We start from the raw sequence: 18,977 nt of genomic DNA on the forward strand, positions 1-18,977 counted from the left end.
TGTCTTTTTGTACTTGCTGTCAAGCCTATATCTCATCAAAGATATTCATACCAACTCTATCTCTTTTCAATAAATGAATGGATGAGAGTCTTCCATGTGTCAAGACAACTTGCAAAACACTCATTACATTGAGTGTTTAGGTGTAAAAATTGGCACTTCTCTTTCCGAAGAGGGGGGTTGGGCATATGAGAGCTAAAACATATATTCAAGCTCAATTCTTTCTCTCTGTAAATACTGTATTTCTTCATCTTTGTATGCCTTACGGACAATATCATAGAAATAGTCAAAGATCAATAAAATAACAGTGGATGTAGGAGTCGCTTGTTTGAGCATCCTAACCATTATAAAAACCTCTCTTGTTAGCCTATTATTTATGTTTTCTGCAACATATATAATCTCAGTTCCATATTCAAATCTCATGGATCTATCACGTGTAATTTCTAAGATCCTCTTCGCACTTTGCACGTGCGAGTCGTTGGCATCCAAAATCAAGCGTCAACACAAACATATCTCACTTAATATATTTTTCAAAACACAAGATAATTTATGTTAATTAAATCTTTATATATAAGAAAAAAAATGACAACAATTAACGAGGCAGAGCTGCACTTTCGTCGTTTGAAGGCTGACAATGAATTGGAAGGTGAACGGCAGTGGAAAGGTGATGAAGTTCGAAGATTGGAGACTAAAGTTCGTGAATGGCTTGGAAAGGGTCAAAGGGGTATTGGTTTAGGGAAATATTTGGAGATACACATACATAAGTTAGGGAGCTCGTGATCGTTCGCCAGCTCAATGAAAGCTCGTGTATTTGGGTAAGTTATGTAACTTACCCAAATACGTAAAGCTTCATCAAGCTAGCAAACAATCGAAAGCTCCCTAAGCTCGTCAATTGCTTGTGAGCATCTCAAAGTTTGCAAGCAAGGTTTTGAAAACTAGATCAAACATTGACCCGATCAAGGGCCCAATTCCTGGGATGATCGATCCAATCGGTCGATTAGACCGATGATGTCAACAAAAAAAAATATATAAAAAAATGTAAATTAATTCCTAAAATTTAAATATTTAATTTAGTCCCTAGAATTTTAAGATATTGCAAAAATGACCAAAAAAACTAGATTAGTCTCTAAAGTTTTGAAATATTAAAAAATACCTTTAAAAAAGTACGAATGAGTCCCTATAGGTTTGAAATCTAGCCAAAAATCCCCTAAAACCAGAACCAAACCTAAGAGGCCGAGTGAGTATACCCATACTTGAACTCCGGCTCGAAACAATAAACAAGCCCAACGTCAAACTCCAACTCAGTCTTGACTCGTTATTTAACGAGTCAAGTCTGAGCTCATCACGAGCGAAGCTACTTGCTACAGCCCTAGTTTTGTAAGATAAAATCTTGATATAAAACTATATATGGCAAACACATGATGTAATATATTAATTTATTTTAAATTTTGATTTTATTAAAGACGTCATATAAAGTTATATACATTCTGCTTCTAAACTAAGAGGGGTATTTCTATCAAGGAAACCTGAAAACAAAACAAAACAAAACATTGCTTCCTGGTCAGAAAAGCCCCTCTAAAAGACTGAAACTACTAAATGCATACAGATATTAACTATAAAACCACACATAGAAGCCATGAAAATCACTCTCCATGAAGGCATTTGTCAAGTAACGAAGCATAGTCGCCAAACTGAATGTCAGTAGGAGGGTGCAGGTCAAAGACGTAGGAGATGGGCCTTGAAACCAACATTGTCCTCTTTGTACTGACAGAATCCGCCAACTCCCCAAAACTCATCTCATCAAACGGAAATGACTCCGTCAGGAAGAAGAAGCTGTCTCTTCCCAACTTTTCCACCTGTAACCACAAACACAAAATTCAAATTTCAACTTCTCATCATCATGTAAACCACCAATGTTTATAGGCTACACCATCTGAACATAGCTTTCCATCATTCAATCAGAACTGCTCATGTTACTTATTTGTTACACAGGTAAAAAAACAAAAAAAAAAAAAAAATTCAATTGCATGACCATCATCTTATACCAGTAAATCAAATTAGCCATTCTGGAAGTTGCAAGAGTAAAACAATTTTAAACAATTACCTGCAGTTGAGAAAATTTGATATTGTTCATGGTAAGGATAACTTGAACTTCATACAAGGCATGGGCCAATATTCTGATTGCTAAGTACTCAAAAAAGTTCTGCACCAGAATTCTCTGTCTTTCCAAATTTTCACAATAGCCATCAAGACTTGGAAACCATAGCACACACTTAACTTCACTCCACGGGATCAGATTTTCCCCTGATTTGGAAATGATGTTCTCATATGGATGATTGAGGCCCCACATAATTCTAACACCTGCCATTGCAGGGTTGCATATAGAGGTGTCCGACAAACATGTTGTAGAGATTATTTTAAGTGGATCATAAAGGGAAGCAAAATTTGAGCTGAAATGCAAATCTGTGTCATCCAACAAAAGAATGCATCCATCTGAAGAGGTAGGAAACAATCGCAGAAGGGATGCAGCATTAGCAACCCCATCTTCTTGAAGGCAAGCGGTTGAACTGACAGATGAAGCAGATTGACCCAGATCATGAGAAAAGCCACATGAATCTCCATTACGACAACCCTGCAGGTCCCCTTTCACAATCAGAACATACAAACTAAAGTACAAAGACAACATCAGATTAGTAAGTAACAAATGAAGTTTCTTAAGAAAAATTATATCCAACAGCCTCCTGAGCAGGCTTAGGTTGGATTCCGAAATGGGATAGTGTTCAAAGGGTCTAGATTTAGGTTTTGAGTGACCCACAAAGTTCGGTAACTGATGAGACCTCCCAATAGTAAAATCTATCAATATAAAGGGCATAAGGGCCGTAGGGTGCTGGGTATGTGAGTGGACATGTTTGCTAGTGGGAGTTGGTTAGCAAATATTCATGTGATGGGGAATCAAGTTGTTAGTGGGAGGAATATTTTAGTAGGAATATTTTAGTTAAGGGATTAGTATATAAAGGGAGGGGAGTTTAGGGAAGGACAGACATATTTTCAAAGGGTCATTAAGGGAGGTCCCCAGCTCCTCGAACTGCTGGGAATTATCTATTCTTTTGGCTTGTTGCTGTTTCCATTTTGTTCTGTTAAAATCTCATTTCTATTCAATCAACACATTACAGTTTTAATTCTAGAATTGGATTGCCATTTTTGCGTTTTGGATTGTTTTGTGGTTGGGTTTGTTTTAAATTGACAGAGGTTTTCATCAAATTGGTATCAGAGCCAAGGTTGGGGAATGCTAAAAACGAAAATGGAGAAAGAAATTGGATCGATGAAGGAAGATTTGGGAACGATCAAAGAGTGCTTAAGGAAAATGCTAGCCTGGATGAGGCGTAACGATGAAGAAGAAGCAAGAAGGGGTGAGGGTAATGGATTGACAGAAATCCCAGGAAATCAAGGACCAAACCAAGAAGATGTTAATGGAGAAATGATGAACACTGAGAGACCACGACAAGAAATTGGCAACAGAAAATTGGAGATGCCGCTCTTCACAGGGGAAGATCCTTATGGGTGGCTGTTTAGGATTGAGCGTTATTTCAATGTGTACAGAATCGCCGAGAATGAGAGGTTGGTCACGATGGCCGTTTGCATGGAGGGTGACGCGATCAATTGGTTCCAGTGGAGACGATATGGGCCGCCTTTAAACTTGCCTTGCTTCATTGGTTCAATGGCTCATAGGAAGAAGGATCGTATGATGCACTGATGGGAATCCGACAAACTGGTACAGTGGAAGAATATCGCCGGAAGTTTGAAGCTCTATCTGCTCCATTGCGTGAAGAGAAAGAAGACATTGTGGGCTGCCTTCTTAAACGGGCTTAGACCAGAGATAAAAGCTGAAGTCAAATTGGGCCAGCCCAATTCATTAATTCAATTAATTGAGTTAGCCCAGAAAATAGAGGAGAACAATTGGGCTTTAAAAGAAATGAAGTTTGGGCTTAATAGCGCTGTAAAACCAGTTGGGCTGTATGGGTTTAATAGAGGAATTATTTCAGTTGGGCTGGGTAAACAGGGAATAACAAATACAATTGAATGTGGGCTTGAGCAATTTGATAATGGACTAGGCAAAGGTTTAAATGCAGCTGGGTTTGGGCCGGGTAGAGAAACTGGGTCAATGGAAAACGGGTCAAGGGTTAAATCAGATCGCAAATAACCCCAGGCCATTTCCCTTCATCGATCAGCCGAGATATTCCGACAACTCCTCGCTAGCGCGCCGAACTTGGGAAGAGGCACCATCTGGTGCCGCGACAGCCTCTAGTTATCAAAGCCCGAGTACCACACGAAATCCACCGGTCAATCACAACTTCTATCCACGGCGAACAACTCCTTTCCGGCGAATGACAGAAGATAAGGAAGAGTTGAGTAAGGAAGAAGAGGGCGGTAAAGGAGTGGAGGAGCGGTGTGGTGTCGGGTGAAAATCTTCCATCTTCCCACCTCGAGGACAAGGTGGTTCTTCAAGGGGGGGGTAATGATGAGACCTCCCAATAGTAAAATCTATCAATATAAAAGGCATAAGGGCCGTAGGGTGCTGGGTGTGTGAGTGGGCATGTTTGCTAGTGGGAGTTGGTTGGCAAATATTCACGTGATGGGGAATCAAGTTGTTAATGGGAGGAATATTTTAGTTAAGGGACTAGTATATAAAGGGAGGGGAGTTTAGGGAAGGACAGGCATATTTTCAAAGGGTCATTAAGGGAGGTCCCCAGCTCCTCGAACTGCTGGAACAACTTGGAGGAATATTTTAGTTAAGGGATTAGTATATAAAGGGAGGGGAGTTTAGGGAAGGACAGGCATACTTTCAAAGGGTCATTAAGGGAGGTCCCAGCTCCTCGAACTGCTGGGAATTATCTGTTCTTTTGGCTTGTTGCTGTTTCCATTTTGTTCTGTTAGAATCTCATTTCTATTTAATCAATACATTACAGTTTTAATTCTAGAATTGGATTGCCATTTTTGCGTTTTGGACTGTTTTGTGGCTGGGTTTGTTTTAAATTGACAAAGGTTCCCATCAGTAACATAACCATGCACCAATATCCAAAAAAAGGAAAGAGTTATATAAGCACTTAGAGAACTTATTCAAGTAAAGTAAGATACCTGTAAAGAGAAAAAGAATTTGCATGTAGGTTTTTTTGCTTGAAGTGAATGCGAAAAAGCGCATTGACTACCTCTGCTGCAAGAACCTCTGGCAAAATAAACACATAAAGGAGCTTCCCCCAGGACATGAGAACCATTAGCATCTCTAAGCTGATTATGGGACATGTCTTCCATATACTGAACTCTTATCTGTCAAACATTACAAGGAAAGATCAATAATATGTCAACATCGCTGCAAACTAGCCGCACAAAAACTATACCTCTTTGATAACATTTGCCAGCTTTTCAGCCACATTATTGGATTGAAATTGATTGGGAGCAACAAATGGTACAGCAACACATTTCCTTGTTTCACAAGCTGCCTCAAGGGGCTCATTATCTGCAGCAAGTGCGTCTACATCTTCATGTTGCTGACACTTGAGAAGGCATTTATGATCATATTCATAAGGATCATAGTAGGTTGGCAGTCCATTAGAAATACCAAGGAATTTGGGCCGAAACCTGTGCAATGAATTCAGTATATCTTCATCTGAAAAAAAAATATATTCAAACTTGTAAACATACAGGAAGAGAGAATTAAAAAAAGAAAAAGAGAAGGAATGCAAATGCAATTATTCATCAACAAGATGCTGTAAAACTGCACAAGATTGTTTCAACCCAAAAAAGGGGCAAAATTACAATAAAGTTATAGATTCATACACAATTCAGAGACATGATGTATTGATGATTGCACAAGATTATGGAAGAAACACCATTCTTCTTCAATCTTGGGCAGCAATAACGTTGTAGCCTTCATTTCATCAAACTTTAGAAGTTGTTTCAAGTGGTCAAGACGTTGTTTATCCTTCACAGAAAGAGAATGGGTTTTACTTAAGAAATTTAAAATCAATTAAAAAATCAATCTCTGAAAATCCAAGCAAAAAGATGCTACATTACCTTAAAAACGCGTTGCCAAAACTGTAACGCACATAAGTTTCCCATTAGTAGCACCTCCTTTCGACCAGTTAGGACTTTGTTATTGCCATCTCCACCAAAGTAACAGCTTGTGTATTCTGTAAACTGAAGTAAAACACTAGTTTAACAAAGAGGGACAGTTTTTCCAACAACTATGTGCATCCAGAAACTGTAGAGTTCATTTACTAAATTGACAATACCAAATTGTCATCTCCAAAAGGATGAAGAATAGGTAGAGGCTGTGTATCCATCAATATACCAAGCAGAATGCCCTCACGAAGCATGCCAATTTCCCCAAACTTGAGCACAAGCACAGAAGCATCAAAGGATAACGAAAAGCTGGCAAGTAACCTACCATAAAATGTAGGCTCATACCGGCCCCTTGGAGATGTTTTCTCCAAAGTGTGCATTTGAACAAGCAAATTCAATGCATCTCCAACAACTTCAGCACTTGGTGGATCCAGAGCCTTCTGCAACAAGCCTAACATCAAAGTTCCATCAGTCAATGCCCCTTTAATTTTCATCAGAGTGCAATTGCAATGGCTCATTACATACAAGATCCTGATTAGCAATAATAATGGCATACAGTATTCTGATTTTATGTTTCTTCTAGACTTCTAGTAAAAGTTAAATTTGCATCCTTAAACTCTCACTAGACAATATTAACACTTTGTGTATCTTGACTTTCATTAAGCCTCTATACAATATGTATTAGAAACAACTGGAATCATTCACATTAACTGCACGTGAAGAAGTTAAGAAGCCAAAAGGGTATTAAATGAGTGATGAAGCACTAACATGGTAGGGTTTAAAATAATGAAGTAAATTAAAAAAATTATGAATAATTAGATTAGTAAGTAGTACTTGCTTGTGCTTGAGTCATTAGAGAAAGACAGTAATCTATAAATCTATAATTTTTGCTAAGATGAGATATCAAACAAGTACAGACAACTCAAAGTGCAAGGCATCTTACTTCTTTTAAAAAAAAAATTAATGTTTGCAGTTTCAAATTGACAGGCCTAATTGTACTGCAGGTTATGTAAGCATCAGATTTGCAAATTCATTACCCTAGAATCATTAATCCATTTTCAGGGTGCCCAGTTTGGCCAAGACTTTAGCTCAGACTCAACTCAACATTAAGCAAAGATTAGATTTCAACCCAAGCAAATTCCAATGTATTATTCAACTGAGGTGAAACTTAGATATCCAGAGGTTCCACCCATTGAAGAAATGGAAGAAACTTGGCAGTTCCCTTTCCGATTAGGAAATCTATCAAAGGAATCTATAACTGAAGGGAAAAACGTCCATTATATATGCAGCAACATATGCAACACAAATTTCTAAAACCAGAGTCTTAACCTTATACCTTTGGGATCACTGATTGCTTTAGATTCAGAACAGCAAATAAGAAGTACTTGTAGCCTCAATGATAGCCTCAGTATAGCTGGACACTCATGATCCTCAAACTTACTGAAAAATGATTTTGTAACTAACCGATAAACCTGGCCATCGCAAGTTCTACCAGTTCTTCCCTTACGCTGCTCTGCCTACAGCATTATTGAATTTAAGTACCTAAATTTGGAAAGAAAAGCAATCAAAGGCAAACAGTAATAACTTCCTGAATACCTGAGATTTAGAAACCCAAACAAGCTCTGCAGCGTCTGTTTTCCTATTACCGTCCCAAAAGACTTGTAAGGATCGGCATGAATCAATGACATATGCCACTTTGGGTATTGTCACAGATGATTCAGCAATATTTGTGGCCAGTATTACCTGTGTAAAATTATACAAACAATGAGATGAGTAATTAAAGTCTATATCCACTGAGAGAATCCACGCAAGGTGTTAAGACATTGGAAATAGAAGACAATTATAGAAGTCAGACTTAGTTCACATTCTATTCCTAACCTTTGCTCTAAACTGAATAAGAAATTACAGAGTCAACCATGTCATGTGGAGCAGCATAAGAACTTAACCAGCTAATCTTTTCAACAAAAAAAGCATATCAAATTACGACAATACCACCAAAAAATAAAAAATAAAATAAAATACATGTACAAATATATCAACTTTCCTTCCCCCCCTCCCTCCTCTTCTCTCTCTCTCTCTCTCTCTCTCTCTCTCTCTCTCTCTCTCTCAACCACAACTTACATTCATATGCAGTTTAAAGAGGCATAACTAGTTAAAGGTCTACCTTACGATGAGATTTCCAGATTTTCATAGCCATGAGAGCTTGCTCGGTGTCAATGCTACTATGCAAAATGTGAACCTTAAAAGAGGAACTGAGTGGCTCCAGAAAGTACCATTGTTGCTCCAGGGCATAGTAAGTTGGAAGGAAAATCAAAATGCTCTTTTCAATATCTGTCTCATTTTCATGTATGTGCAGCACCAAATCATGAATAAGTTTGTGCACTTCAGGCTTAATTTCAGCATTGGCCATAGACGGACTTGGACCAGAACAATATCTTAAAGATAATTCTGAATGTATTCCAGGATCCATGCCAAGCAATTCAGCTACCTGGGCAAAAGTAGTAACATCAGCATCAGATATTTGAGAAAGGAATTTCTTTGAAATTAAAAGGTCATGTGCTATTAAAGGATGTATAACAACCTCTTTGACATAATTTTTATATAAATTCACTTCTCACATGCCTGAATGAGCATATACAATCTCCTAAAGTTTAAAAAAAAGAAAAAAAAAAAAATTTGCAGCAATCTAGATTGGACAGGAGTAACTGCCAACATAAAGTTGAATATGTAAAGTGATTGCCTGATCAAGATAAGAAACTCTTCGATGAAAAATTGTTCTCTGGTTAGAACTGGGGATTGCGAGCACTTCGACTCTTTCACCCCTTGCAAGGTCCTTGAAGTAATCTTTGTATCTTCCGATATCAGCAGTTGCAGACATCAAAACCAACCTGGAAAAAATATGAAGTCATAAACCCTTATGCAATCATGCTCCTACCAAGTTTAATTAGGAAGTGTTTAATACAATTACAAGAGATGAGAGTTCTATTTTTCTAATAAATAAATCACAAATAGAGTACAATCACCAGATATGCCAAACTTTAAGAAGTAAACTTAATGAAACCTTAATTACAGCTAAACATAAGGCCACAATGTTGGCAAATGCTAAAATAAAAGAGGATGCCAACCTCAGGTCATTCTTCTTCATTAGGAACTGCTTCACACAGACTAGAACTAGATCAGACTCAACAGATCTTTCATGCACTTCATCAAGAATTATAACCTTGTACTTGAGTGCATTCAACCCCTTGTCACGCATTTCATCCAACAAAACTCCAGCAGTCTTGAAAACAATCTTTGATCTGCAATGCCATATGAAAAAGGTAACTAAAAATTGCCAAGTATACATTTTGCAGAAAATGATAACAAAAATGTAATTAACGCAAATTGACAGTATCAAGCACTAATTTATCCGTCAATTTCTTTTAACCATGAACAAAAATGAAAATAAAGAAGCTAAAAGTGAAACAGGGCAAGGAGAGAGATAATAGTAGCCAGTAAATATAAAAGACATCAAGTAATTAATTTAAAAGTATAAAAATTAAGGTTGATTGTAAGAATTCTCAACACTTATAATCAAATGTTAACAAAATTCAATCAAAAGCTCCTAAAAATGTGGATAGGCCTAATAGTAACTGCCAAAGTAATAGTGCAAGGCTAATAACAAGAAAGTAAAATGACCTTTTTCAACTCATTTACAAAAAGAAGTTCCTCTCATCCATCTGAAAGTTGAGTGTTCTTTAAAGCCATTTAGGCATCAAAACGGAAAACCGAAGTGTCCAAAAGTACATCCCATTTCTCTCCACCCACAGTAAGATCACAGTTCTAAAACCAGAAGGATAGTGAAGAAAAGAGAGAAGAAGAACCAAAAAAAAAAAAAAAAAAAAAAAAAAAAAAAAAAAAAAAGAGTAGAACGGGGGACACAATCACACAACCACAAACGGCATACAAAAATTTGAAGTTCTAAAAGATAAATCAACTAATAGGAAACATATCACAAAGTACCTTTCAGACAAGCGCTTTGAATGCCCTATGTGATATCCAACTTCTTCACCCAATTCACAATTACGACTTTTGGCAACCATTTTAGCAACAGCTACAACAGCAAATCTCCTTGGCTGTGTACACAAAATGGGTTCCATGTTTTCCTCCAAAAGAAATTGTGGAACTTGAGAACTCTTACCTTGATTATCAATGGAACAAACAAACACATCAAAAAGAGGAGGGAAGTTAATTCAATCAGTTTTTTTTTTTTTTTTTTCAATAAGAACTATGAAAGTTGTATTAACAGAAAAGAAGAAGAAGAAGAAGAAGAAACTATACAGAAGTCAACAAACATCCACTGAATAAGGACAGGCTTGAGAAATCACAAATAAAGTAATACCAGTTTCGGCATTCAAAGCCATGAACACACATGCAATAATCAAATAGCCAAATTGCAAAGAGGACGTGTGAGCGAAGCGCCAAAATTTAACAGCCGAAAATTAACCCATTAAACCAATTTTAAAAAAAAAACGAAGAAGAAGAAAAAAGAAAAGAAGACTCAAGACGGTAAATGTTACCAAATGAAACACTATTTCGACAAAAATTAGAGATTAAAGCACAAAGCACAATTAAAGTAGAAAGTAAATAGAAATGAAGGAAGTACCACAGCCAGTTTCACCGACAATGAGAGTAACGCGATTTTGTAGGACTTTCTCGACAATTTTCTCTCTGAGAGACAACACGGGAAGAGACGAAAATTCCGAGGAGGAAAACGGTAACATGTACGAAGAACTACAAGAGGACGTCGGAGATGATGATCCCATTGTGAAAACTCTCCCCCTCACTTATTCTTTCTCCTCGATGTTATTGTTAAGTTCCGTTTGCTTAAGCAAGAAGGATGCAAAGAGTCTTGGTTGCCTTTGCAAAGTCAGTCTCCCTCGCGCCTCCGATTTTATAGTTGTTTCCTGGAGCAGTGATTGAGTAAGATAGAGAATACGTGAGCTTGGGGAGGAGTCGTCGGGAGTCAGCGTCCTGTTCAGTTTGTTTGACTATTTTTTTGCTGGGCTAATGGTGGTGCTAGTTATGTGGAAGGTAAAGTGTGAAGTCCGATTCTTCTTTCGCAAGTTAGTCGACGGAATGGGTCCCGCAAGGAATCCACTTTGTGATGTTAACGTACAGCTGATGACCGATTGGCAAAGGAAGGATGAAGTATTTTTAAATTTATAAATTAAACTCTATGCACGAACGACGAAAAAATCACTTGTATTGAAATTAATAACAATTTCGTCCCTGAGGTTTGATATAAATAATTTAGTCTTGTAATTTTTTTTAGTAACATTTTAAATCCTAGAAGTACAATTGGTCCCTATAAATTACTAATAACAAAGACAAAAACATTACTACAAAATTTTATAAGTCTAAAGTGTTACTTAAATAAAACTTTAGAGATAAAATTGTTACTTTTCCTTTTTATTTAGGTGCTTCTCTCACTTGGATATGCATTAATTTAGAGATATATTAATATTGTATTATTTTAATTCTATTTTCATCTCATTGTTTTAAGATTAAAGTTTATACTTTATAGTTTATGGCTATAATTCATTTATCAAATGCAAAAAAGTTACAAACAGATTATTCTATATAGTATAATTTTTTATTAATGACGTGTTAATATTAAACTGTACAATTTTAATTTTAATTTATTTTTAAAAATATGTCTCTTGTCATTAAAAGGAAAATGACTAACTCACTCTTTACCTTCATATGTTTCCAATTTTGCAAAACAGGAAAAGGCAAAAGTTATATAAATAATAATATTCTTGATAATTCCTATAACTTCTGATAGTTTCTCAAACAAGGGGTAGAGTTACTTTCACGAAAGGTAGGGTAGGAATATGTTATTTAACTTTTATTTTTCTTCTAATAAAATGTCTAAACAAGCTAATGAGATGGGTTAGGTTGATTGGCCCAATGGACTCCAACAGGTACAAATGTCAAATGGACTATAGTCCATGACCTTAATATACCTTTTGGATCAGGCCTCTGTTTTTATTATTATTATTATTATTGTTTTTTTTGTTTTTTTTTTTTCAACCGGGTAGTTGCTACGGGGAAGCTGTGTCTAACAAACTGCAGGGCAGCCATCGAAAGCATCGGTTAAGCAGTATCGGCAGAGACCAACAGAGAAATGGCATCTGGATGGGGAATCACTGGGAACAAAGGGAGGTGCTACGATTTCTGGGTGGACTTCAGCGAATGCATGTCCCGTTGCAGGGAGCCCAAAGACTGTTCTCTCCTCCGTGAGGACTACCTCGAGTGCCTCCACCACGCCAAAGAGGTCACCATCTCTCTCTAACATCTTAATTTTTCTTTCAATTTTTTATAGATTTCAAGATTACCGAATGTTATACGTTATTAGTGATGCTTCAAAACCCTAAATTCATTTCTGCATTTTACATCATCACTAGATTTGATATTGAATTCTTAATTAGTTGGATAGAATTATTGTTTGTTACCGTGTTCAACGTCGCTTTAAAATATTAAATCTATATTGATTTCTAGCTCTTTAGTCTGCATTTGTTCGCTGGTCGGTAATTCTTATCTTTGTTTTAAAGACTAAGATTTATTCTGTAATGATTTAATGATTAGATTTGGATGTGAGAATGACATTCGTGAGGCTTATTTGATTTAAAATGAAGGAGAAAAATGGCATTCTAGTTTACGTTGAAATTTACAATGGTATGTTTGAGAAATACAATGGTTGAGGAGTGCATACCATTTGAAGCTACTACTGAGTAACTGATTGATAAATGTAAATTTGTGAGTTTTGGGAGCTTCATCATTCTTAAATTAACTATTTAGCAGCACATGTGGTCAAGAGTTCTTCATGAGAATGGCAACATTTATGGGGTTGTTGACATTGCTTACATATTCATTTTACATTCACATGGGAGTAGACATCTTTATCATTATGGAAACTAAGGATTGTTTTCATCTAAAGGTAATTTATTTCAGACAAGGAGAAAGAGAAAACAATAAGATAGTTCTCTCTACTTCTTACTTTTTGCTATTGCCAGTGCAATGTTTGGTCATTCAAAATTTCCAGTAGACATAATGTCGAATATTCCAATAGTCATTTTATGTTGATTTTCAGTCCTCTCTTTTATCACTGGGATCCTTGAACTGCCTGTAACTGTTTTCTACTCAATTAGGGCCATCATTGTCAAAAATGGTGCACAATAGAGTTGTCAGTGCTTTTTCTATGTTTAGCTTGTCTGGTATTGTTGCTTCTGTCCGATCTATAATAGAAAAAAGAAAAAGAGTCATTATCCTGGTGTTTGGCTCCTCGTTACAGGGTTGTGGGAGGGATATTTTCGTCGTTTTTTATATAGTCTATCCTTTACCATGACATTCTTTCCCATAGGCTGCTCAGTCCAAGAATTGTCATGAGCTTATTTTGTCTTTTGAGGTTGAAGCTTAAAATCTTATGTGCATTTAACTGATGGTCATTACTAGTTTCTTTTATTTTATTCATTTAGATTTTTTCTCTTTTTGGACGGGAGTCTTAACTTTAGGAATGAATGATAATCTCTTTGAGTTATCCTCAGCCACTAATTCAGCTTTTTAGGGAACCCTGTTTTATTAGTTTCTACCAATCTGAAGATATCAAATATTAAGATTGACTAATTTTTTTCCTTCTGTGTTGGCCTCATCCTGTAAGGCTAGGTTTATAGGGAGATCTGTGTTGATTTTTGATTTGGGGTTCTTGAACTGTACAATTGGATCATGATCTCAATAAGAATGCCATGCACCTCACACTATTGGGCTTATGAGCATTATACAGCTGTTAATAATTGGTGAGGTAACCAGACTAATTTTTTAGGATTGGTCAAATTTGATTCAAAAAGTATCTTTGTGAAAGTTTTGTGAAGTCCAAGAATCTGTAATCATGATATGGAAAACGTATACATATTTCCATTACTTTTCTTCTTCTTCATAATCTGTTAGATCTAAGGTTTAGTCCAGAGCATAAATTGACTTGCTTAAGAATTGGTTAATCTTTCTTGAAGTTCTATGACAAAATTTTGATGACTATATGTTACCATGTTCGAGAAGTTATCATCTAACTTGGTTCTTCAGAAATTATTGAATACAATAGCACTGTATCAATGCATGTCTCATGGCATCTCACTGTTTTTAATTTATAGCTTTTGGTTCAGTAGATTATCTCAATCTGCTGAAGGACTGACATTTTAAAATGCAACTAGCTGTTTGAATGCAACCACTTATCATCTTCTGGTTTTCAATGTGTATGTTGACTCCTTTTATGGTTTTTGTAAATGCTTATTTCAGTTCCAACGAAGAAATCGAATTTACAAGGAAGAGCAGCGAAAACTAAGAGCTGCTGCACGAAAGAAGAAGGAGGGTGGGGATGGTGTTGATAGTCATCACACCTAGCCATAGTTGAATTTCAAGAATAAATAATTTGGAGATGTTGTATTTTTGTCAGGACTGGTATTCTAACTTGTTTCAAGTTGCTGGTTTTCTTTTTTTGCCTGAAATAGACCTTTGCTTTTCTTTCTGGTGTGTGCAATAAGGCCAATAGTTTTACCTTCATATGCCATCAGGTTGATGTGATTGATAAACCAAGTAACATGCTCTGGAATGCCTACAAACACTACATTTTAATGTGAAGATTTTTTAAACCTTGTTCTTCCTTTTGTGATTCCCATGAATCAGTTTGACTAACACCCTGCTTCTCCCTCTTCTTTTCTACTTTTTAATTATTTATTTTTTATTTCTATAGTTTGGTAATAATTCAGTTTAAGGTGTTTATTTTGAAACTACCCCAAAAAAGACCGAGAAGAAAGATTGCCATCATCAAACAACTCAAACTGGATTAACCAATGTCATATTGCAATTATTGTTATGGGTTCCATTGGAAAATTTTATAGGAATAAATTTTAAAAGTAAAACCACACATTTCAATTAATTTTGAATATTTTTTAAGTTCTGTATTATTTGAACGTTATGATATATCTAAATTTAAAGTTTCTTTTCTGGTTATGTTGTCATTGGACCGCCTAAAGGAATTGTTTGTTATCGTATAATTATTTTTCTTAGCTATATAGTTGGTTCTTAATCTTTAAATCTGAATTTGTGTATAAGTGGAAATTCCAATTGTAATTCGGGGTATAAGCGGAAATTGAAAAAATGGATCTGTTCCAGTCTACGGGATGTAGCCTGTCAACGGCACATTTGGGCCAATGATTGGCACTACTTATTAAACGACCTTTTCCCGCCCAATGTCTGCCTTAACGATCCTCCTAACTCAAAAGGTTTCAAAATACAACTTTAATATCCAAAGTTTATATTTCATTATTATCTAAAATATACTTTCCTTAGGGTTTACTATTTGATGACAAATAGAACACAAGTTATTGGGGCTTTTGATTAAGGGAGGTCGATAAGTCTTTTGATCGTGACAGGTTAGATTTTAGTGGTAAGGATTTGTCGTAATTTGACTTGAGATGGGCGATTACGTGTTTCACAAATTGCTCTATTTATGACGATTAGCAAGGTCGGCGAGAACAAGGTTTGAGGAGTTTTGGTGAGTGATAATTAGGAAAGAAAATACTGGTGGTGTGGGGCGCTCTGATGTTGGAATCACCAATCGTTGGCCGATTTCGATATCATTACAACCTTATACCACCACTATTATTTTGCCCGTTCATCACTTACCAAAACTCCTCAAACCTTGCTCTCATCGACCCCATCAATTGTCAGCAATTGAGCGATTTGTGGAATGCATAGTCGCCTCTTCCAAGTCAGATTTCAACTAATCTCGACCACCAAAGCCCAACCTGCCACCATCAAAAGACTAACTGGCATCCGCTCTTCAAAAGCTCAAATAACTTGGACCGAGTTGCTCTCCGTTTGCCACTAAATCAGAAACTCTAAAGGAAGTATATTTTGAAACTTTTTAGGTGGGAAAGTGTCATTAAAGCAAACCTTGGGTGGGAAGAAGTCGTTTACTCCTACAGGTGTGTTTGGTTCAATGAATGTTGGATTATTAGAATCTTATATTACCTTGAAGATTATTGAGAATTTTTAGAAAAATGTGTTTGATTAGTTGAAATAAATGGGTGGGTATGCTATATTAATATGTTTGGTTATAAGAAATAAATGGGTGGGTATGTTATATTAATATGTTTGGTTATAAGAAAAAAATTGGTGGGTATGTTATTTAAATTACTAAATTGCCATCTTTTTAAATATTAATATAATATTTTTTTATTATTAATTTTTAAATAACTTCTTTTAACCCCTCATATTTCAAATTTAGCTAAAACACCTCTGCTTAAATAAAACGTTAATTTATAACAAAATCCCCACCACCACCCTGTCGTTGCTGTTAGAGTCATGAAAGTGACTCTATTTTGGTGATAAAAATACCCCATTTGTGATTAAATTGAAGTATATTGAGACAATTAAAGAATTTATGATTTATTCACGAAAATCGCTTCCTAATATTTTTTCTTATGAATCTAATGTGTTTGGAATGATTTTGGAAAATATATGAGTTGATATTAGGTTGTGGTTTATGGATCCAGGGTGATTTTGTCTCATTTATGCTGTTTAGGGGGTAAAATGTCATGTTTTAAGGGGCNGCGTCCATTCGTAATGGACGCCAGTCCAAACGCAAGGGACGGCCGTCCCAAAGTTTTTATTTTTATTTTTTTTATATTTTGGTTAAGGACGGGCGTCCCTTATTTGCGGACGCCCGTCCAAAACAAAGGGACGACCGTCCATAATGGATGAACGGCCGTCCCTAATGTTTATAAATTTTTTTTATTGTATTTTAATGAGGGACGGGCGTCATTTAAATGGGGACGCCCGTCCCTTGTATATGGACGCCCGTCCATGTGAGTGAACGGCCGTCCAAATTTGATGGACGACCGTTCACTAGAAAAAAATTATAAAAAAATTCAGAGGCGAGTTACACGTAGGCCGGTACACATTTTCGGTGCAGATTTATCGGTGTCCGTAGCTTTGTTGCAATTTTAATACCCAAAGCTTATATTTCATTATTATTCAAAATATATTTCCCTTAGGGTTTACTATTCGATGGCAAACAGAATGCAAGTTGTTGGGGCTTTTGAATAAGGAAGGTCAATGAGTCTTTTGATCGTGACAGGTTAGATTTTAGTGGTAAAGATTGGTCGTAATTTGACTTGAGAGAGGCGATTATGCGTTTCACAAATCACTCTATTTATGACAATTAGTAAGGTCGACGAGAGCAAGTTTTGAGAGATTTTGGAGAGTGATGATTGGGAAATAAAATGTTGATGGTGTGGGGCACTCTAATGTCGGAATCGTCAATCGTTGGCCGATTTTAATATCATTACAACCCTATATCACCACTATTATCTTCCATGTTCATCACTTACTAAAACCCCTCAAACCTTGCTCTTGCCAACCCCGTCAACCCCGTCAATTGTCAGTAATTGAACGATTTGCGGAATGCGTAGCCGCCTTTTCTAAGTCAAATTCTGACTAATCTCGACCACCAAAGTCCAACCTGCCACCACCAAAAGACTAACTGGCCTCCGCTCTTCAAAAGCTCAAATAGCTTGGACCGAGTTGCTCTCCGTTTGCCACTAAATCAGAAACTCTAAAGGAAGTATATTTTGAAACTTTTTGGGTGGGAAAGTGTCATTAAAGCAAACCTTAGGCGAGAAGAAGTCGTTTACTCCTATGGGTGCGTTTGGTTCAGGGAATGTTGGATTACTAGGAATGGTGGATTACTGGAATCTTATATTACCTTGAAGATTACTGAGAGTCTTTAGAAAAATGTGTTTGGTTAGTTGGAATTAGAGGTTGGTAGGGACCAGTCCCTTGCGGGCCTAGGCCTGAGCCCGTTTGGGACTGGTCCTAAATGGGACCAGTCACTCATGGGCTTGGGACCGGTCCCAGGCCCATGAGAAAAACCAGGACCCGGACCAGGCCCTAGGCCTGGTCGGGACTGGTCCCATGGGCTCAGGACCGGTCCATAGGGCTTGGATAATTTTATTTTCCCTCCTCAATTTTTATTTTATATTTTGGGGGTAAAACAAAATTTTATAGGGGGTTTTTAGTATTTTTTAGGGGTAAAATTTATAAATTTTTTAAATTTTTTAGACCTGGAAGATTTTTTTTTTTTATATAAATTTTGTAAAATTTCATTTTAGCCCTCGTAATTTATATTTATTTTCAAATTAACAAGGGGTTTTATGTAATTTGGCAGGGGACTATATTGAAAAAATACAAAAAATTTTGGTCCCAGGCCCGAGCCTTGGAAGAGGGCCCGGGCCCTCCTCCTTAGGCCTGGTCCCACTCAAGGACCGGTTTTTGGAGCTGGGCTTTTGGGCCCGATCCCAAATGCCCAACTCTAGTTGGAATAAATGGGTGGGTATGCTATATTAATATGTTTGATTATAAGAAATATATTGGTGGGTATGTTATTTAAATTACTAAATTGCCCTCTTTTTAAATATTAATATAATTTTTTTTTATTATTAATTTTTAAATAACTTTTTTTAACCCCTAATATTTCAAATTTAGCTAAAACACCCATACTTATATAAAACTTTAATTTATAATAAAATCCCTCCCACCACCCTGCCGTCGCCTGTTGCCACCACAAACCACCGTTGGAAGTCGTCAGAAATCGCTTGGAGTCGCTATGAGTAGGCCACCATGATCGGGAGGCCCCGATATGGCCGTTTCTGACCATATTGATGGCCAAATCGATGGATCTGGTCGTTAACGGCCAGATCCATGGCCATTAACAGACATATCTCATTTAGATATGGTCGATAAAGGCCAAAGGTCTAGCC

At 36.6% G+C, this 18,977-nt stretch overlaps 2 protein-coding genes across 2 annotated transcripts; one reads left to right on the forward strand and one right to left on the reverse strand.

Annotated features, from left to right (window-relative positions):
• Positions 1–1,432: 1,432 nt before the first annotated feature.
• LOC116119843 (DExH-box ATP-dependent RNA helicase DExH8) lies at positions 1,433–11,153 on the reverse strand. Its single transcript, XM_031405773.1, has 14 exons — positions 10,763–11,153; positions 10,120–10,297; positions 9,243–9,416; positions 8,858–9,005; positions 8,282–8,605; positions 7,714–7,860; positions 7,454–7,634; positions 6,288–6,568; positions 6,070–6,192; positions 5,833–5,977; positions 5,394–5,662; positions 5,134–5,322; positions 2,102–2,629; positions 1,433–1,853 (listed from the first exon to the last, which is right to left on the reverse strand). The coding sequence occupies exons 1-14, from the start codon at positions 10,920–10,922 to the stop codon at positions 1,641–1,643; spliced, it is 3,060 nt and encodes a 1,019-aa protein (XP_031261633.1). The 5' UTR covers positions 10,923–11,153; the 3' UTR covers positions 1,433–1,640.
• Positions 11,154–12,184: 1,031 nt separating this feature from the next.
• On the forward strand, positions 12,185–14,847 carry LOC116119830 (NADH dehydrogenase [ubiquinone] iron-sulfur protein 5-B). The gene is made up of 2 exons (XM_031405755.1): positions 12,185–12,436; positions 14,452–14,847. The coding sequence occupies exons 1-2, from the start codon at positions 12,287–12,289 to the stop codon at positions 14,554–14,556; spliced, it is 255 nt and encodes an 84-aa protein (XP_031261615.1). The 5' UTR covers positions 12,185–12,286; the 3' UTR covers positions 14,557–14,847.
• Positions 14,848–18,977: the final 4,130 nt, after the last annotated feature.

Source organism: Pistacia vera, unplaced genomic scaffold, assembly GCF_008641045.1.
Source record: "Pistacia vera cultivar Batoury unplaced genomic scaffold, PisVer_v2 Contig908, whole genome shotgun sequence".
In the NCBI taxonomy this organism is placed as follows: Eukaryota; Viridiplantae; Streptophyta; class Magnoliopsida; order Sapindales; family Anacardiaceae; genus Pistacia; species Pistacia vera.